Source organism: Delphinus delphis, chromosome 19 (genome assembly GCF_949987515.2).
Source record: "Delphinus delphis chromosome 19, mDelDel1.2, whole genome shotgun sequence".
Classification (NCBI taxonomy): domain Eukaryota; kingdom Metazoa; phylum Chordata; class Mammalia; order Artiodactyla; family Delphinidae; genus Delphinus; species Delphinus delphis.
The window spans coordinates 41516259-41538307 of record NC_082701.1 but is presented as its reverse complement, the minus strand read 5'-3'; the positions used below and the strand labels follow the sequence as shown (position 1 = coordinate 41538307).

The following is a 22049-nucleotide window of genomic DNA, read 5'->3' as shown; positions in this document are numbered from 1 at the left end:
GGCCTATGTCCATCTCTGATCTCATGCTGCACCACTGCCCTGTCACTCAGCATCCTCCAACCACACTGGATGACGTTTGGTACCTAAAACACCACTTATTATTGCAAGAGAGACTTTTCTCCGCTGTTTCCTCTGCTCCACCTGCTCTTTTCTTTGACCTTTGTATGGCTGACCCCGTCCTGCCATTATTATCTCCTTAGAGACCCTTCTCACCAATCAATATGTTATGTATTTGTTTATTCATATTTTGTGGAATCTGCAATCTACAACATAGGAAACGCTCAATAAATATTTTAAAATAGATGAATAGATGGAATTTAAAACACTATTTTTATGATACCAGGTGTCAACTATCATTATTGTTAGTAACAATAAATAACAATAGCAATGATACCTTACACTTATTGAGTGATTACTATATGCCAGGTACCATTCTAAGTACTTCACATATATTACTTCATCCCCCAGCAGCCCTACCAGGTAGTTACCATTATTATTCCCATTTAAAAAAATTAATTAATTTCCCCCATTTTATACATAGGAATCTGAGGCATGGAGAGGTTATATGATTTGCCTAAGGTCAAAAAGCTAAGAAATGGCAAAGCCAGGATTCAATCAGGTAAACTAATTTTAGGGCCTCCATGATTAACTACTTAATATTTTGTTATTATTATAGTTAGCAATATCAGTAATGCTAAACAGCATTAATTGAACATCTATTATGTGCCAGGCACATAGCCTTTTTACTTTGGTTAATTTAATCCTCACAACAAAAGGCTTATGAGGTAGTGTTACTATACTCATTTTATAGATGCAGAAGGACAGTCAAAGAAGCTAAATTTCTAGCTCAAGGTCGGGCAGCAAATGAGTAGCATAGCCAGGATTCCAACCCAGCTGTGACTCCAAATCCTTGTTTATTCTCCTATACTACATGCCCCCATTTTCCCCATGAAGAATAAAATTTTTCCCCATGGTCCGTAAACCACAGACTCGAGGGGACTCCTGCCGATTCTGGGAAGGTCTTTCACAGTTGCAGTTTCCTCATCTCTTCTGTTCATTCAACAAACATTTAGATTGTCTGACAGGAGCTGATGCACGGTTAAACATGGAGAGGACTCCATAATTCTCAGTGTGCTAGCAGGTTTCCTTGTTTAGTCTATTCTCACCTGTGAAGAAACTTCTCATAGGTCTGGCGGAAGGCGAACCCTGCCCGACGCACCCTCACGTTTTCCAGGAGTCCAAGATACTCTACTTGATGCCGGCAGCGTTCATCGTCAAAGATCTGTGGGGACTTCTTGTCGTTGGGTTTGATGCAACGTACATAATATGGTTCCTAAAGAAATGAATCGGCAAATGATAAGTTTCACTGGAGAAAAATCCCAGACTAAAGACATTGACATGTCATTAGTGTTAGCTGTGTCAAATTAAGCTCTGTGACTCTCATTTCTCAGGCATAGACTTATAAAAAAATTCTTCCTTTCCCTTCAACTTAAATTTCCCTTCAATTAAATGCCTGGAAATTCTCAGGCATTCAGTTAAAATTTTGTATTATTATATTTTAGGACTCATCAGGAATAGCAGAAAGGGGGTAAAGCTAGGGTGTAAACAATTGAGACATGTAAACATCAAGTTTTTGTGTATTTACAGAAACATGATTAAAAGTAACAGAAGGAGTAATTTAATAGAAAGAGGCAGAAGCTGTGGTAAAAATGCATTGTTGAAGAATGTAAAATAATTGGCACAGCCCTGGTACATACTAAGTGTTCCTTTCACCTTTGAATCATTTCAGTCCTTCAAACTGGAATAGCTTCTTCGGAATATCAGTGCTTTTACGTGCCTAAAAGGAGCAAAGATAAATCTTCCCTAGAGAAAGACTACATAAACTTGGGCCTCCAATTATTTCTATAAACAGTTTTGCAAATTTAATGTTTGGAACAAAGTAAGTTAACCAGATATATAAGGAGCCAAGATAACATGAATTAGAAATAGCAAAACAACATACAAAATAAAAAGATCTGTAAGGGTCCAGATATTGGAGTTATCAGATAGAAATATTAAAACAACTATGCTTAGCACGTTCAAGATGACAAAAGACAATATTGAGAATTTTTTTAGAGAACCAGAAACTACAAAAAAGAACCAAACCAACTGGAAAACCTAGGACTTAAAAATACAATAATGGAAATTAAGAACTCAGTGGATCAGTAGAAGAGTAGATTAGAAATTGGTGAAGAAAAAAATTAGTAAACTAGAAGGAAGGTGAGAAGAATTTTCCCAGGATGGATCATGGAGATGGAAAATAAAGAAGAGAGGTTAAGAGGCACACAAGACACCGTAAAGTGGTCTAAGTAACTGGAGTCCCAAAGGGAGGAGACAGAAGGGGCAGAAGCAATATTTGAAGAGCTAATAGCCAAGAGCTTTGTAAAACTGATGAAAAACAATTAAGCTGTAACAAACTGAAGAAGTCCTACAAACTGCAAGCAAGATTTAAAAAGAAAAATGTACACCAAGGTACATCAGTTAAACTTCTGAAAACCAAAGAAGGGCAGCCAGAAGAAAAAAGGCTGACTACCTAAAGGAGCAACAAATAGACTGACAGCTGACTTCTCAAAAGAAAATATGGAATCCAGAAGACAGATGAGTATTGTCTGTGAAATGCTTAAAGAACTGCCAATGTAGAATTTCACACCCAGCAAAAACGTTCTTCAAGAAGGGAAACAGCATAAAATATTTCCAGAATTTGTCAACATCAGGCCTCAGATATAACAGGATGAAGTTCAGGCAGAAGAAGAATGGTCCAAGAGGAAGCTCGGTGATATAGAAAGAGGAAAAAAGAAGTAATAAATGAGTAAATCTAAACAGATATTGACTATTCGTAGTAGTAATAATAATGATGATGATGATGTCATCATCTTACTGGCTATATATATATAAAATAAATATTTATAAGTACATGACCAAAAGAGCGCATAAGCTGGGAGGAAGACAAATGGAATTAAGATGTTTTATGGCCCTTGCATTGTCCAGGAAGGAGGTAAAAGCACCCAATAAGATTAGATTTCTATAATCCAGAATGACATTGTAACAACTTGAGTAACCACCAAAACAATATTATAATGTAAATCTTCCAAAATAATAACGTGAATAAATGTAGTAATAAAAAATCATTGCAATACTGAGTGGTAGTGTGTGTGGGGGGGCGGCAGTGCAAGGAAAGGATGCCTCCCTAGGTTTAACTAAACATTCTGACTCAAAAGACTTACAGCCCGCACTTGGCAGGAGTCTACCCAGGAGGACAAGAACATGGTTTGCCAGCAGGCATGTCAAGGTCGTGCAGCAGTCCATACCGCAGTCAGGTAATAGCTTGGGCACAATAAGATGAGTCCGTATCAGACAGATGTGGGAAGTGCCCTTGGTTTAAAAGCCTCATGCCCCATAGGATTCAATATCTCTTGTAACAACTCTAATGACATAGCTCCCAGGGTCCTTGAAAGGGACATGCCTAATACATGAGTCATCATGCTCAGGAAGCCAAAAGTACGTCATCCCCACCAGACAATTATCATTCTCCCAGTACAGGTGCAATTTACCAATAGGGGTAATTTTTATCTTAAGTGATGTTGCCTAGTAATATAGTTGATATACATCATACTAGGTTAACAGGGGAACAGAGCTAGAAATTTAACTGAGGTTATCAAGCAGAAGGAATAGAATTTTGTTTACCTTTTGCCCACAGTAATCAATCAAAAAGATTAGGAAGCAAAGAAAAAGAAATATACAAGAGACAAACAGAAAGCACTAATGAGATGGTTGATTTAAATACAACATACGATAGCTACGTTAAGAGTAAATGAACTGGGCTTCCCTGGTGGCACAGTGGTTGAGAATCCGCCTGCCAACGCAGGGGACACGGGTTCAAGCCCTGGTCTAGGAAAATTCCACATGTGCGGAGCAACTAAGCCCATGCGCCACAACTACTGAGCCTGCACTCCAGAGCCTGTGAGCCACAACAACTGAAGCCCGCACGCCTAGAGTCCGTGCTCCGCAACAAGAGAAGCCACCACAATGAGAAGCCCGTGCACCACAACAAAGAGTAGCCCCCGCTCGCCGCAACTAGAGAAAGCCTGCACACAGCAACGAAGACCCAACGCAGCCAAGAATAAATAAAATAAACTTATTAAAAAAAAAGAATAAATGAACTAAATGATTTATTTGAAAGACAAAGATGGTCAGAAGGGATAAACAACAAAACTAACTATATGCTATTTATGAGGGACAAACTTGAAACATAAGGATATGGAAAGGTTGAAAGTAAAAGGGGGGAAAAGGATAGACCATGCAAGCCCTGGCCAAAAGAAAAGCTACTTTTAACTTTTCTATTCATGCAAAGCTGACTTTAAGGCAAAAAGCAATATAAAGACATTTCATAGTGATAAGTGACTCAAACACTAGGAAGATATAACAGTTCTAACTTGAATAAGCCTAATAAATTCTCAAAATATTTGAAGCAAAAATGGAAGGTACAACAAGAAGTAGACAAGTTCAGAATCAAAGTAGGTTTTATCACACGTTTCAGCACTGACAAAACAAAGTAATTAGTAAGAATGCAGAAACATTGGACAATAATAATATGACTAGCAAACTAATGGATGTGTATAGAATATTAAATGCAAATAATTTTAACACATAAACAAAACATATAATGAAAACTTCACAAATTTCTAAGGACTGAAACCACACAGAGTCTATCCTCTGATCAAATGAGATTACACTAGAAATCAAGAGCAAGAAGATAATTAGAAAATCTTATATGACTGGAAATTAAGAAATATACTTCTAAATTACCCTTGGGTCCAAAAAAAATTACAGTATGAATTAGAAAATATTTTGAACTCAATAATTTATGCAATCATGTGGGCAAAGCAATCTTAGTGTAAGGTATCATTTGAGTAGTATAAGTAACTTCACTAAACAGAAACCAGTTGAATGGAATTTTACCAGTATTGACTGATTATGCACAGGAAGTGGTAACACTGGAATAGACACTTCATGACCAGCTAAGGGGTGGGGGGATGCCCTTTCATCCCGGTTAGTAACATAAAAACCTTCAGATAAGGAAGCCAGTGGAAATGCTTTCTCTATATTTAATCAGCATTCTGTTTCAATTTATAAACACCGCCTCCTCTCTCCTTTGTAAATATCCAGGTTGACTCAACCTAAGAAATCCTAAATTTGACAAATTCTAAGTGTCTTATTAAGGTTAAATTCCCAAAGTTGACAGTGATCTTATTATCTTGCACTTACAAACCTGTTTCTCCCTATATTTTTGTGAAAAACATCCTTTGCCAAAGTACACCAATCAGTATATGTATTAGGCAGAAGATACCTGATTTAGATAGATATTCATCTATTGATATTTAACACATGTTGAACAGTATCAAATAGAGTCAAAAGCAAATTCAAGTTCATTTAATAATTTACTGACTGTTCAGAGTGCTTTATGAGGTATCAAGAAGTATATAAAATTAGTAGAAGTCATTCTTTAGATGCAAAAGGCTTATCTAGGTGGCGATAAGACATGCATTTAAAAACACTGTGTGCTATAGTTAATACTACTGTATTGTATATTTGAAAGCTGCTGAGAGAGTAAATCTTAAAAGTTCTCATCACAGGGGAAAAAAAGTGTAACTGTGCATGGTGATGGATGTTAATTAGACTTATTGTGGTGATCGTTTTGCAAAATATGCAAATATTGAATCATTATGTTGTACATCTGAAACTGATATACTGTTGTATGTCAATTGTATGTATGTCAATAAAATAAATAAATAAAATATTTAAAAGTACAACAAAACAAAACCACTGTGTGGACTCTGAGAAAATGCACTTCTGGTGATGGAGGACTAGGCAATTCATATCAACCTTCCTGAGGAAGTCACTGAAAAAAAGTGCTACACAAAATATGGGGAGAGGGGAGAAATCTCAATGCATCAAGAGCTGATAACATAGCCGAGATGAGAGTAAGACTAAAGTCCAGAGGGGTGTCTTAGAGGCAACCGTTGATCTGGAGAGGCAGCCGTGAGGCTGAGCACAGCTGCTGACAGCCTGTGGGGTTCAGGGGATGAAAGCTGGAACTTGAGACCTTGGATGCAGAACTACACGTTGGTCTGGAATCCTGAAGAGCTAAACCTGGGAGTTAAAGGTGAATGGAAAATAGTCTGGCACTTTCAGGGATGGGAGGCAGCTCACTGCTGAGCCACTACAGGTCCTGAAACTGGATTAAGGTTCCAGAATGTCAGAATTTGCCTGATATATCTTTTTAAATGTAAACTTTCAACTTTTCTGTTATGATTAGATGTCATTAATAAGTGGCAATGTATCTGTATTCTTTTTCTTTAATCTGATTTGATAGTTTTTCTCCATTTATATTCACTGTAATTACTAATATATTTGGATTTATTTCTACCATCTTTATTTGTCCCAGCTTTCCTATGTTATTTTGTCTCCTCTTTCCTATGTTTTTTAAGACTAATGATTTTTTTTCTCATTCTGGCTTCCCCCACCCCCAACCACTAGTTTGGAAGTTATAAACTCATTTCTATTCTTTCAATGACTACACTAGAAAATTTTATATGTATTTATAACTCATGAGATATATATATACCAATACTTTTGGTATTGGTGTATATATATAACCAATACTTTTATCCTTTTCCTGAACAACCAAGGACCTTAAACAGTTGAATTATAATCACCCATTCTTCCAATTTATATGCTATTGTTGTTGTGCTACTTAGCTCTAACCTGTATTTTTAATCTAATAAAATATTATTTTACAGAGTCAGCTTATTTATATGCACCCACATATTTACCAATTTCTTTGCTCTTCATTTTGCATTTCAGACTTTCGTTCAGTAATCAGACATCCTCCTATCTGACATATATCTTTTAGAATTTCCTTTACTGTGGTTCTAACTCTCTTTTTATTTTTCAGAAAGATTCTTTGTTGTGTCTCTGTTCTTGAAAAATATGAATTCTCTTGGTATAGAATTCTGGTTTAGTTATTTTCTCTTCAAAGCTAATCTGCTTTTAAGGTATTTTCTTCATCTTTGGTATTCTGGGGTTTCACTATGTGCTTGGGAGCAGATTTCTTTTAATTTTTCCAGCTCGGGATACACTGGACTTCCTGACCCTGTAGAGTGGTGTCTTTCATCATTCTTGAAATTCTTTTTTCTTTTCTTTCTATCATTCTACCCATTCTCTCCTCTCCTTGTTTGACTCTGGTTAGATGCATGTTAGATCTTTTCATTTTATCTTCCATGTCTCTTAATGTGTCTCTTGTAAGTTTAATTTCTTGGTCTCTTTAAGTGGGATTCTGGATAATTTCTTCAATTGTTTCTTTCATTTCCCTATTCTCTCTTCAGCTTTGTCTAAACTAATGTTAAACCTATCCACTGAGTTTTAATTATTTAGTTTTTATTTCTATCAATTGCCTAGTTACCTGCTCTCAATTACTAGTTCGCATATTTTTAGGCCCTTCATTTCTTTTTTTTTTTTTTTTTGCGGTACGCGGGCCTCTCACTGCTGTGGCCTCTCCCGCTGCAGAGCACTATGAACTCCTTATTTTCCTTAGAACTCCATCTGTGGAAGTTCTTTAAGGTCTGGAATGAAGGTGGTTCCCTCACCTTGCTTCCATCAGATGCCTGGGGGCAATACTAGACCTGAATTGACCAGGCTTGAGCCTTTTCAGGCCACCCAGGTAGTGTGAATTTGGACTGCAAATCTCATAAAAGCTGGCTTACAATTATAAATTCTCAAGGGATGGTCACCCACCCTGCTTGGCTCAGTGCCAAGGACCAAGACAGGCAGTTTTCCTTTCAGATAATGAGGGGTTACTTCTAGCTCATTCTAGAGGTAGCTCTCTGAGGAGGCAGCCCCCTGGAGACCCACCGTTGTGTGTGTGCGTGTGTTTGTGTGTGTACATATGTGTGAGTATGCATGTGGTTTGTGGTCCCTTGTTAGTCACCCTACTCTGGGCAGGCCCTGGGCTTCCCTCCAAGGACCAGCCTTGGATACCTATACTCAAAGTCACCCGCTTCAACAGATGCTGACAGGGTGAAAGCTCTGGTGCTCTAGTTATTTTTCCCTTCATTCAGTTAATTTCTGCCTTCACTCAGCACCAGGCCTGCATGTTCTTTGCTTTCTTGTTAGTTCATGACCGTGTTCAGGAAGTTGGTTTTTATAACTTACCAAGTTTTGGTTGCTCTCAGTCGGTTTTAGGGGGTGTTTTGTTCACCCTGTTGCTGGAAAATGCATTACTTACATGTATTTTAAAAATCTTCATGTTGATGTTCCTAGGTGAAAATCATCTCTAATTTCATTTTTTCATGTTAACCTTGTACCAAGGTAATATTAAGCTCATAAAATGAATTGGGTAGTGGCCTCTCTTCTTCCCTTCCTCGAAAACAGTGTATGTATGATAGGAATTACTGGCTCCCTGAAGGATTTGTAAGACTTACCTGTAAAACCATCTGGGCCTGAAGTTCTTGGCAGAATTGGGGGAAGGCAGACTTCTGATTAGTGATTCAGAATCTTTAAATTTATTCAGGCTTTCAGGCTTTTTTAATTTTGATAACATTTTCCCAGAAAACGAATTTTTCAAATTCACTGGCATACAGTTGTTCATAATATTCTGATACTTTCAAAAATCTCTGCAGTATATAAAGTTGTATCATTTTTTCATTCTTAACATTATTTTCTCTTTTTAAAATAAGTTTTTTAAAGGTCTATTTGATTAATTTTTTGATTACTTTTAGCTATTTAGAAATTATTTTCTTAATTTTTTTCTTTAGATTTTCTTTGGATTTCCTTTTCTGGCTTCTTAAGTTGAAGTTAACTCATTTACTTTCAGTCTTCCTTGTTTTTTTTTTTTGTTGTTGTTTTTTTAAATAAAGGCATAACAAGTAGACCACTTTAGGAGTATTTTTAAGTTCCCAAGCAGATTAAAAAAAAAAAAACTTTTTTGATGCTGATTTTCATTTCATTTGCTGTGAGGATGGAGATGCATCTATATATACATTTGTTAAAACAGTTGAGACTTCTTTTGTGATCTAGCATGTGGTCAATTCTTGTAAATGTTGCATGTATACCTGAAAGGAATATGTATTTCTTATCCCCTGGGTATAGAGATCTTTTGATCTATTAGATAAAGTTTAAATTTGGCTGCTGCACTCTTATGAAGGTTTTTGCTTGATCTGTTTCTGGTAGAGTTGGCTTAAAATCTCCCTCTGGGACTGTGGACCTGTCAATTTTGCCTTTTACATTTTTTCAGGTTCTTTTTTTTTTTTTTGCTTTATAGAGTTCAAGTACCATCATGGCTGTGCTGTTAGGTAGCTAGTTCAAAATGGCTTTATTGAGTATTTTCATTTTATTATGATAGTCTCTTTATCTGTAATACTAATTTTTTTCCCTTAAGTTCTATGTTTTTTCACATTAATATTGCTTTCACCAGGTTTTTTTTGGGGGGGGGGCTTGATATATCTTTACCCACCTTTTTGTTCTTAATCTTTCTGCATAGTGTCAACTAGGTAGCTCCTATAAACAACATGGCAAAACCTTGGTGTTACTGCAGATTCAGTTCTAGACCATGGCAATAACATGAATACTGCAATAGGCTAAGTCACACGAATTTTCTGGTTTACCAGTGCATATAAAAGTTATGTTTACATGACACTATAGTCTATTAAGTGTGCAATAGAATTATGCCTAAAAAAAACAACACCTGAATTAAAAATACTTTATTGCTAAAAAACGCTAACCATCGCCTAAGCCTTCAGCAAGTCATAGACCATCAAAGATCACTGGTCACAGATCACCATAGCAAATACAACAATAAAGAAAATGTTGGAAATACTGCAAGAATTACCAAACTGTGACACAGAGATACAAGTGAGAAAATGCTGCTGGGAAAATGCTGCTGGTAAACTTACTTGTTGCAGGGTTGCCACAAAACTTCAATGTGCACTATCTGTGAATTGCAATAAAACAAGGTATGCCTGTACCTGGATTTTCCACCTATCCAGTCTGTTTAGTCTATTTACATTTATGGTGAGTACCAATTAATTAGATTTATTTCTATCATGTATGTATTTTCTAAATGTAACATTTTTCCTTTGTTTCTGCCCTGCCCACCTTCCTGCCTTCTATTAGACTGATAGGTTGTCTCTATTCTTTTGCTTGTCCCTACTCTCTCCCTCGTTCCCCCACCTCACACAGCCTGGGGAGCTGTAGCAGAGACTGTTAGACTCGTCGCCTACCTCACACACGGTAACTTTTTTTCCTACTTCAAAACAGAAAACTTACTTCTAGCTGGGTGCACTGCTGACCAGAATAAAAAGGCACTTCCCAGCTTCCTCGGCAACTAGGTACAGCAAATGAGATGTCGCTAAAGTGCTATATGAGACTTCCAGGAAGTCTCTTTAAAAGGGAAGAGGCTCCAATTGCCATCTTGGACCCGGAGAAGGGATGCCAAGCACTAGGATGGTAGAGCAGAAAGACAGAAGGAACTTGTCTCTAATAACCTTAGAGCTGCTATACCAGTGCTGGGATAACTTCTCCTGTACTTCATTTACAGAGAGAGAAATAAATGTCTCTCTTTTTTTTTTTTTTTTTTGCGGTACGCGGGCCTCTCACTGTTGTGGCCTCTCCCGTTGCGGAGCACAGGCTCTGGACGCGCAGGCTCAGCGGCCATGGCTCACGGGCCCAGCCGCTCCGCGGCATGTGGGATCTTCCCGGACTGGGGCACGAACCCGTGTCCCCCGCATCGGCAGGCGGACTCTCAACCACTGCGCCACCAGGGAAGCCCTGTCTCTCTTGTTTAAGCCACTAATTTGGGGAGGGAGCGTTCAGTTGTTTAGTAGCTGAACGCAATTGGCCATACAGAAATTATAGATGGTTCTAGAATTTTTATTTAAAAATTCACATTTGACTACCAAATTTAGAAAACAAAAGTGATTCTTTTCTAGTTAATTGAACAAATCGAATATGTTTTATAAACAATATATTTATGATTAATGTATTGTATAAAATACATTTTATAAAATTCTGTGTTCAACTCTGTTTCTTGTGTCCCATGCGCTCCTTCTAGGTTCACTTTCCTTCTTGCTGGATTAGAGAGGTTGAAGCTGACATGCAGAGAGAAGCTGAGGGACAAGAGGAGGGGCCCTAAGGGTATTCTAGTCTATGCTCCTGTGTCCTTACCCCTCCCCTGCCTTTCTGGATTTTTGATTATACAAGCCTACACACTGTGCTTATCTGTTGTCACCTGGGGGCAAAGAATCCTGACGAAAAGAATAGAAAGCTACTGAATAGATGTGTTCTTGTGGCATTTGCCTAATTTATCCACAGGGAAGTAACCAAAAATAATATAGATTTAAATTTTTAGAGAGGAAGTTGATTTAAAAAAAAAAAAAGTTAAAAATGAAGAAGAAAAAATATACTGGAAAAGCACCAGAAGAGAAAGATAAAAATGAAGGCACTAAAAATAATGAGTCCCAGAATGCTGCCTAATTTATCAAACTTGTCAACAGCAGCAGTTAAGAGTAGAAATCTGTTCTTTAAGGGGAAAAAAAAATCCCAGACTGAAGTTATCAAACAGTATTAGACCTCAAAGGAACAATAAAAAGCAGAAATAACTGCCAATAATACATCTTTTTTTTTATATACATCTATTTAAATACATCTATTTAAAACACCCTATGGACAATACTTAAATACTAAACTTCCTCTTAAACCTCTATCTGGTCATGTTGTATTCAGATACAACAGAAAGACGGTATATGTTACAATTTATTTCAAGATTTTTTTTTTAAGCCAGGCCCTATCTTCAGCACAGGGCTGAAGTTTATTTTGTCAGGCATATACTATACCTGTAGTATACTGCTTTTTTTTTTTTTTAAAGATCTGACTAAGACTTTCCCATTAATGACTACAGTAGGATAAAAGGCCCAAATTTAAGAAGAGCATTTCATCTGGGACACAAACAACTGTTTTACCAAGCCATGTTAAAAAACAAACAAAACAGGATTAAGAATTCTATTGTAACACTCACTTTCAATATGTTCTTCAATTTGATTTACTATAATCACCTACCAAGCAGAGCACACATACATTCTCTATAACATACATCAAGAGGGAATCTATGAAATTAAATGGATATTTAAAAAAGACAGTAGTTACCTTTGATGCAAGGTTGTCTACTAAAGCAATCATAGAATTCTTAAATAAGGTGGCGGCAGTCAGAGGTCTCTTGGTCACCTCTGTAATGCTCAGTTTGCCTTCGGGCCACATATTCTTCAGCACAGGATTTGAACTGAGAAGCACAGAAAGAGTGGTTTGAATGCTACCTTCATATAAGCTGAATATGAATTGCTAAGCAATCCTGTTGAACTGTATCCTGGGAGCCACGATTGCATTGCAGACAGAACTCACAAGCCCTGATTGGAAAAATGATTCCATCCAGAAAATTAGGCTGAGAGTATAATTACAGATACTGCACCACAGAGTGAGCTGTGTCCAAACGAGACCACATTTGAAAAATTCTTTAAACTTCTTCAAAGTGACCTCGATGTTATTATTATGCAGGATCCTCAAATGGTTGCATAGCTCTGGTACCATATACCTAAAATAAAATGGTTTTGGCGGTCGTTAAAAGAATGAGAACAAACCACTAGTAGGAAAACAATCCTCAATGTCATGGGCAGAAGTCATGAAAGAGAAAGCATCTTTTAATTGAAACAAATATTCATACAGTATAGGTCACAAAAAGCCAGGTCTTTCAAAAAGCACAGATAGGAATAGAAAATAACCACTTTTACATTGTCATCTAGTAAATCCCTTTACTGCAGCTGAATTATGAACACATTTATAGGTAGCACCGGCGGTTACAATATTTTATTGATGTGACACTAAGACGGCTGCAATCCAATTCTTAAAGTGTACTTGAGGCCAGTTTTCAGGCTAAAAATGATATACTGTATTTATTTGGCTCAGTGGAGACATTTTTATAAACATGTACAGTGGTCTCGGCTCTGATTTTCTTCCTGTTTCATTTTGGGTGCTTTTGATTTTTTAAAAATTTTTATTGGAGTATAGTTGATTTACAATGTTGTGTTGGGACTGACATATACACACTACTATATATAAAATAGATAACTAATAAGGAGCTACTGTATAGCACAGGGAACTCTAAACAATACTCTGTAATGACCCATATGGGAAAAGAATCTAAACAAGAGTGGATATATGTACATGTGTAACTGATTCACTTTGCTGTACAACTGAAACGAACACAACATTGGGTGCTTTTGATTTTAAAGTAATTGGAACTCGAAATGTTGCTTGCATCCTGGAAACTTTTCTCTCGTCAGAATTTTTTTTTTTTAATTGGGGATTGAGAATAGAAAAGACCTAACATGGATTTTTTTTTTTTTTCTAACTGTGTTTACTGCTGCCATCATTTTGCCCACTTTTCTTTTCCTGATATAAAACTGAGAAAATTGAGTTGGTTCCCCAAACACCTAGTAAATTTCTGTACAAAAAGGCTCTAAATAATAGCAGCAAACTGCCAGAATGGATGACAAGAGTGAGGAAGATAAACGGTGAGGTGAAGACTGACTGCGTCTGTGAATGAAGGCAGAAAAAGAAAAACAGTCCTAACCCTCGCCATTGCCAGCAAGCTGGGACAACTACCATCAAAAGTGGCTATAAAATAATGCATGATCTGTGGTTCATGGACCCAGTTTTATTACCTTCTATTCCTATTCCATAATTTTCCAATGATACACGTATCAATAAAAATGACCACATAGGGCTTCCCTGGTGGCGCAGTGGTTGAGAGTCCGCCTGCCGATGCAGGGGACACGGGTTTGTGCCCCGGTCTGGGAAGATCCCACATGCCGCAGAGCGGCTGGGCCCGTGAGCCATGGCCGCTGAGCCTGCGCGTCCGGAGCCTGTGCTCCGCAACGGGAGAGGCCACAGCAGTGAGAGGCCCGTGTACGGCAAAAAAAAAAAAAAAGACCACATAAATGTTTATTGCTTTTCCTTAACTTTTCCATTTCAATCTTTAGCAGAGAGAGAACTTGAGGCAATGGTTCTCAACCTTTAGTGCCCACAATGCCTGGATGCCTTCCTCACACCTCTGGAATAGAATTTCCAGAAACTAGAGCGTGTGCACTTTGAAAAGCCTGATGCACATCAAAGACAGAAAATCACTGGCTTTTCTGCCCTCAGCTGCACCTTACTCCCTTTCGGTCTTGTTTCAGACACTATCTTGTAAATGAAGGGAGGGGGGAATGTTGAGAATGAAGGAAATAAGATGTTTATTATTATTACATTATTAAACAGTAGAACTGATGCATAATGAATCAAAACAGACACATACAATTGTTTTAAAGAAAAAGAACTTTCAGGCCAGTAAGTCAACATACTTTTCAAACTTATTTAAAAGAAACTTTCCCTTAAAAGGGAAGCTTATTTATCCAGAAACCCAGTACATCTAACAGATAAGGCGGAACTTAGCTGGCTAACGAGGGAGTGGTAAAGAGCGATCTGTGCACCTCGCATGCCACCTGCTTGCTCCTTGCCTCCTTCCCTTTATATATACACACACATGCATGTGCCTGCACACGTGCACGGATACTCTACAGAACTAGAGGTCCAGGCATTACTCTTTAAACAGATATAAAGAAAGAAAGGATTGAATTTGGAAAGGTCATTTAGCCATGGCAGCTCCGAAAAGGCAAAGGTAGCCCACCTAAACACCATCTAGGAGGATGGTTTTAACCAAAATCATTGCAAGACTTTCCATCCCCCTGGCAAGGCCTTTCCTACTACGGAGATATATACAAGTTGCAATGAACAGACTTTTAATGTCTTTATACCTTTGGCAAGACCATCCCTGTTGTGAAATGGATTCATCTTAGACTGATGCCCTTAATCGTTGGATTTATCTAAGTCCTTTTGTTCTGATTCCAGGCTTACCAAGCAATTAAGCATTCTATAGGTAATATTTTTCACGGTCAATTAACAGAGTTCTATTTGACTTCCCAGGCAGGTTTTCCAATAGGGAAGAAGAGCCTGTTATCCCCATGCAAGTGTTCCATACCATGAGACCGTTAGACTGTCCACTGGAGATAAATCTGCTCGCTGGTCTGTTTCTGCATTGGTCCTGTGAGCTGGGGGTTACGTGAATCCACCACCAGAAGGTGCAGCTGTTCTCTGTGAGCTGAACCTCTGGGCTGTGATAATTCAAGAAGGTAACCAATGCCACCCTGTGCAGCCTCCTGGTACACAGCCTGCTGCCTTCCCCGGGCAACACACCCTGACTTTGTCACTGGCCGACTGAGGCCGTTTTTCCGATTTGACTTTTTGACATTTTCTACACACAGAGCAACGCCAGACTCTTTGATTTCTCTCTCAAAATGGGTGCATCTTACCTGATAAACCGAGCATTGAAACTTCTTTCTGAAACTCTCTTCTCCCCAAACCAGCCCTTACATGGGTCCCCTCTCACATTCCCACATCTCTGTGACTTTCTAGTGGTGACGGCTCCATCTCTGCTCTTGGAGGCTTCATCCATACAGATGAACCATTTTATACCAAAACCTCTTGAAAGAACTGTTGAAACACACTTTCTCCACATTCTCATTTTCTGCATTCTCTTGCGCCCGCTTCCATCAGACATCTTGTCTTCACGACTCTACTGAAGCCAGTGTTGTCAGGGTCCCAATGACCTTCATGTTTGCAAATCCAATCGTGAATCTTGGTCCTCACAGGACTCTGCTCTTGACAGTGTTTGACTCAGTTTATCTTTTTTACTTGACCTGGCCTCCCTGACACCAGATTCCTGGCTTTCTTCCTAACTCACAGGCGTGCTCTCAGTTTCCTTTGCTAGTTCCTCTTTCCTTGCTTGACTCGAAATGGTAGAGTATCTCAGGGATTCATCTTTCAACCAACCTCTTCTCTCTTTTATTTTTTCTCTCTGCTCACCCTAGACAAACTCACCCAGGACTATGGCTTTAAATACTATCAACAGACTGGTGACCATGAATTTACATCTCTAGTTCCGCCTCTACTCTGAGCTCTAAACGCACACAAACAATCGCCTATTTGGCATTTTCAACCGGATGCCCAAAACGCACCTCCGACAAAACATATCCAAAACGAAACTCTTGATTTCCCCCCAAAATGAGCGCCTCCTCTTGTCTTTCCCGCAGTCAAGCATCCCTTCCCCATTGCTCAGGCATCGTCTTTGATTTCTGTTTTTCTCACATCACACACCCTATCCATCAGCAAATCTTGCTGGCTCCACTTTCAAAACATCACCCACTCAGACCACTTTTCATCATCTTTGTAACCCCATCCATGCCTCAGCCTGGATCACCAAACGAGCCTCCTACTTGGTCTCTGCATGTCTACTCTTGCCCTTTACAGTCTGGGTTTTACACAGCGGCTCCAATGATTTCTTTAAAATAGAGATCATGTCACATCATCCATTCCAATGGCTTCCCATCATGCTTGGCTCATGGACTCTTCATGAGCTGGGCCCTGTGGACCTCTCTGCAGTCATTCCCAATCGCTCTCCCCTCCCCTCACTGATTTCAGCCACACTGGCCTTCCTCCCGTCCTCAACACACCCAAGCTCGTTCCCACCTTAATGCCTTGGTGAACTAGCCCTTCTCTCTGCCTGAATGCTCTCCCTCTCTTCCCCGCCATGTTCATGGTTCACGCTCTCACTTCCCTCAGGTCTCAGCTCAAATGACCCCTCTTTTAAGAAGCCTTTTCTGACCACCCTACCTGTAATGCCTCCCCGGCCCTTCCTGGTCTGTACCCTTCAATTTCTCACCTACTTTACTTTTCTTCACAGCACTTGTTACCACCTGAAAGTTCGTTGTTTTATTGTTTTATTAACTGTCATCTCCACTAGAATAAAAGACCTCGGGAGGGCAGGGGCTTTGCACCCCAAGAGCACAGAAGAAAGTGTAGCTCAGAGGTGCTCCATATACCTTGTCTGAACTACTGACCAACAGGCTGAGTAGACTTAATACATGAGCGACAACACTTTAATCCAAAAGGAGCAGCTGGCTAGGAAGCTTCTCTGCTTCGTAGGCCTTCTTTCCAAGGTATCCGTACTGGGTGTGAACTTGCTCTCCTCTGCCTGGTTTTATTTCTCCACAGATTTTTCCCATTTTCTTGGATTGTGAGAAGATTCTGACCACTCAGGATCTATCACCACTGACACCACAGCCACTCTGATATCAGGGTGGTCCCTTGGCTGGAGACACTACAAAGACGCTACAGTGGGAATCTGAGTATGTAAAGCTTTCGGCTGGGCCAGACGTTATTTGACACTCTCCCATGGCCACTGGCCTGGCCGGGGGACTGCTGTGTACACTGGCGGGGGTGTTGGAGGATGGCGGCAATGAACAGAGAAACTGAGGCGACCCAAGGGAAATCAAGGAACATCATATTAATAACAGGGTTCCTGCCCTAAGTTTACAGATTTTTATCATCATAAAGTAATATATTATTTCACTCATTAAGTATGGTCAAGCAGAACTAGAAAAATTACCAGAAACTCTTAAAATTGTCACATAAAATAACGGGCATACATATTATGTAATATACATGTCAAAGAGCTTAACATAAAGACAAATAATACAATTTCAATCCTACCTGTTATACATGAGGCGCTTGAAATCTTGAAATAAAGTGTCTTTGTTTTTGTCAATAAAACCAATGACAGAATAGCTAGTTGAGAAAAAAGAAAAAGAAAACACATTATTCACCAAGCGAGAGCCACTTTTCAGCTTTTCTAGAAGTCTACACGCCTTTCCACAGTTAAATTATGCAACCAATCATCTATAAAGCTAATACTGTCCACCCAGTGCTGGGTTAAAGAATAACAAATTCACCTCCTGTACAGAGTGGGTGCTGTTTCTAGTCCTCAAAAGGAGAGCAAACATCAGTGTCATCATTATGATTAAGATCATCATTCTCTACTGGTTTGTTGCTTACCTCAAGGCGATGACTTTTAAAAAGACAGCTGTATTTATCATCCAGCATTCCTAAGATAAAAGCAAAACGGCAACGTACAGGATCTAACAGTCTCATCCGTAGGGAGGTCAAATGACTTGCCTAAGGCTTGCTCACTGTGCTCAGGGTGGGAGAAAAGAATCCAAGAAGAACTGCAAAGGATGGTAAGATTTGGATAAGCAGAAGAGAAAGAGGCAGGCAGATCACACAGGGAAACCGATTAAATGAAAGGGCGGGAGCAGGCACATGCGAGGAGTGCTCAAGAGGAAGTGAAAAGGTCAGTGTCCATGGTTTGGAGAAAGGGACGCGAGCAACGTCTTGAAGGTCCAGCTAAGATTGCAGCTGGTGACAAAGGCAGGAATGGGGGTTGCTCTGCTGCGGTGACTGGCATGGCTCTAGAGGGAGAACACTGGGGGATGAGGGGGGGATAACAGGAAGGGAGGGTTCTACATGAGTACAGCAGGCTGAGAGGAGGCTGGTAAGTAGCAACCCTACAGAGGCAGCCACTGCTTCCAGCTCTCCTTTCTTGCCTGACTGTATCGTCTTCCTTGTCAATCGCATCGAACCCCGACCTCGCACCAATGTTCCAGCCTTACATGTCTACTTCTGCAAGAACGTTCCTTCAGGCTGTGCTGCCCGTGGGCATACTTTAAGACCGTCAGGTCCAAAATTAGTTCCTTGCGTCCTCCAACCTCGGTCTTCTTCCTAATACCTGCAAGTCTCTTCTGACTGAGCCCCTGAAGTCACCTGACTCTTCATCTATCACTGGACCCATACAATTCAAACTTCAAACTCCTTATTTTGGCCTTTAAGACCCATTGTGATTTGATCTCAATCTACTTTTCTAGGCGTTTCTACTTCTCTATGCCACCAAAGGATACGCTCCAGTCAAATGGGCCTAGTTACTACTTCCTAAATATTTTTAGCCTCCTTTCCCCTTTTTCCTATAAAAATAATTCCTAGCACCCAAGGACCAGCATCTGCCTTCCTGGGTTTACCACACACAGTTAGAAGTATTATACCATTTGCTTATTCTGAATTCTGACAACACATTATCACTCATATGGCAATTATGCTCAACCATCTTTTGCTGTATCAGTGTATGCATATAAATGTGTGTATGTGTGTATATATATGGGAGTGTATGTTAATAAATACATGCACACAACCACGTATGTATGTATGCATCTTACATGGAAAGCTCTTTGTGGGCAGGGACCATACTTTATAAAGTATTGTGCTCACAGAAGATACCCAGCAAAAATCTGAAAAAGGGTTAAGAAGAGCTTAAGAAGAAGAGGAGGGTAAGTCTGAGCCATCAAATATTCCCCTGTGGGGCTGGCTAGCTTTCTGGACTGCGAGTCTGAAAGCCTAGTTATTGTCTCAGCTGTTCCATAAACCTGCTGTGTGACCTTGGGTAAGAATTTTACACACTCTGCATAAATTTCTTCATGCCCTGCATGTTCTCTAAGGCCTCTGTCCAGCTCTGCAGTTATGCCAACCTGGGCTGTATAAAAAGTACCCTGTAAGTGAGGCCTGGATTTTCAGAGGCAGGTATCTGCGTGGTACTGGATCTTCCCTCTTCAGTATTCTGGAACCTGGAAATAGCACCAGAAAAAGCGGATAATGGCGCCATCCCAGCACTAACGGCTAGTTTGACAGAGGGGGGATGATAATTTTGAGCCATTTTATTTTATGATTCTAGAGTTTTAATTTAAATCAGGAACAGCTATTAAAATTTCCTCAAATGTCTTTTTGGCATCTATAGAGACGATCATTTGCTTTCTGTCGTTGTTTAATTTCTTCCTGTAATGGTTTACATGAATAGAATTCCTAATGTAAAAAATAAGCAGAAAGGAAAAGAGGGGACTTCAAACAAAAACAACATAGTAAGCAGTGTTGGGTGGGCAAAACATAGTAAGTGTAGCAGACTGGAAAATGCCACCTTTGAAAGACAACCATGTCAAATTCCCTGGAACCTGCGAATGTCACCTTATATGGTAAAAGATGTGATTACATTAAGGACCTTGGGAGGAGAAATTCATCCCGTGTATTCAGGTGGGCCTTAAATGCCATCACAAGTGTAGTTTTAAGACAGAGGCAGATTTAACACAGACACCCTGAAGAGGAAGAGGCAGTGTGACCACAGAGGCAGAGACTGGAGTGATGCAGCCGCGAACCAAGGAATGCTGGCAGCCACCAGACGCTGGGGAAAGCAAGGAACAATCCTCTAAAGCCTCCAGAGTGTGGCCCTGCCGACTCCTAGATTTCTAACTTCTGGCCTCCAGAACTGTGAAAGAATAAATTTCTACTGTTTTACGTCACCAATTTGTGGTCATTTGTTACAGCAGCCCTAGGAAATGAAAATACTAAGGTGGTTATATTTTTTTAGTTTCATTTTCTTCCCCAATTTCTACTTTTATTGTACTATAATCAGAAAATGTAGCTTGTGAGAATTTCACTTTTTCAAATAACATTTGAAAATTCATATGGTAAACTGGTTTTTGCTCATATAGTTACCCAACCACTAGTAGTTCTTTATGTACAATGGTGACTTTCACCTCTGGGCCTGCAGGCCTGCTATCTCTTCTGCTTGGAATGCCCTCTCTTACTCTTCTCTTCCTAATTCTGTCTTCTGACTAAGCCTCTTTTACTTCTAGGACTCAGCTGGGACATCACTTCCTACAAGGCTTGGCCACACTCCTCACTCTGGGTTAATTACTCCTCCGCAGTGTTCCCATAATGCCTTGCGTGTCTCCAATTTAACCCTTTCTGTTCTCCATTATAACGACTTATCATGTATTCTGCCTGTATCCTCCACTAAACTGTTAGCTTCTTCAGGGCACGGCCCATATTACCCACCTTTCTATCCCAGTTCTTAACGTACTTCCATGGTTTATTTAACCATCAGCTGATTCTGACTGAGTGCCAACAATGCCAGGAACTGTGTATGGTCACGTGGTGTGTCTTCAATAAATGTTTGAAAAGCAAGGGATGAATGAAGCTATGGCAATGTTTTAAGTGAAGAAATTAAAATATACTGGCATATGAAATGGCTGGAAAATGCAAATGAATACGAAAAGCAATTTCCATTTTCCTTGACTATATTTTCTGAAGCGAGGCTGCATGCAAATCAGCACATCGGGTACCAAAGTAAGATACTCACACCACGTCACCTGCGTAATGTCGAATTCGAAAATCTCGATCAAACTCCAGGATTTTGTCCGAGGCGCAGAGCTAAGAAATCAAGAAGGGGATGATCTTGAAAACAGACATTCTCTCTTCCCTAAAAATATATTCCAACTTAACAGGAGAGGATAATCATGTCACAAATCACGATATCATTAGGAAGGAAATCACACTGAGTGGGGCTTGATTTAATTTGGCACATGTGGTAAAGACTGAGAACTTTCACCAGAAGTCCACATAGTCAGACTTCATTTCTTGGCCGAGGGACCAAGTTCTGGATGATGGAAGGTGAGTTCAAGTGAGCTGAGGCTGTTCAAGGCCAAAGCAGGTAAGAAGTGGGTGATTCTCCTCTGTACTTTCTTTTCACCTCCCACTAGTTGGATGCAGAGAAGGATAGTCCCCAGGGGCTGGAAGAGCCAGAAGATGGAAGAAGGCTGGTTCCCTGGGAGGGACTTCTATTGTCTATGACACTTAAATCTTGGCTGCTATCTTAACACAGCCCAGCCTACCTTGACTGACAGAGTCTCTTTCTCCTCCATGTCCCACTTAAGGAGGACCATATTGAGGGTTTGCTACCTCCTAGGCATGGACATCTCATTCCATACTCACAACTGACATCTAACCTAAGTATTATGGGCTCTCTTTTACATACATGGAAACTAAGGTTCAAAGAGATTAGGTAACGGGCCCAAGGTCCAGCTGGTAAGCGGTAGCTCTGGGAAGGATTCTTGGGACTGAATGCAACGTCTGTGCTCTCCTATGTACAC

General features: G+C 39.7%; 1 protein-coding gene across 3 annotated transcripts in view; it reads right to left on the bottom strand.

Moving 5' to 3' along the window:
- MYO1D (myosin ID) overlaps nt 1–22049 on the bottom strand; it is a 350137-nt gene that overhangs the window by 202158 nt on the left and 125930 nt on the right. For all 3 annotated transcript variants that reach the window (XM_059997534.2, XM_059997536.2, XM_059997535.1), the window contains exons 12-15: nt 21260–21330; nt 17734–17808; nt 12238–12370; nt 1167–1333 (exon numbers count right to left, since the gene is read on the bottom strand). In XM_059997534.2, the coding sequence (XP_059853517.1) occupies nt 1167–1333; nt 12238–12370; nt 17734–17808; nt 21260–21330 (446 nt within the window). The remainder of the gene's footprint in view (nt 1–1166; nt 1334–12237; nt 12371–17733; nt 17809–21259; nt 21331–22049) is intronic.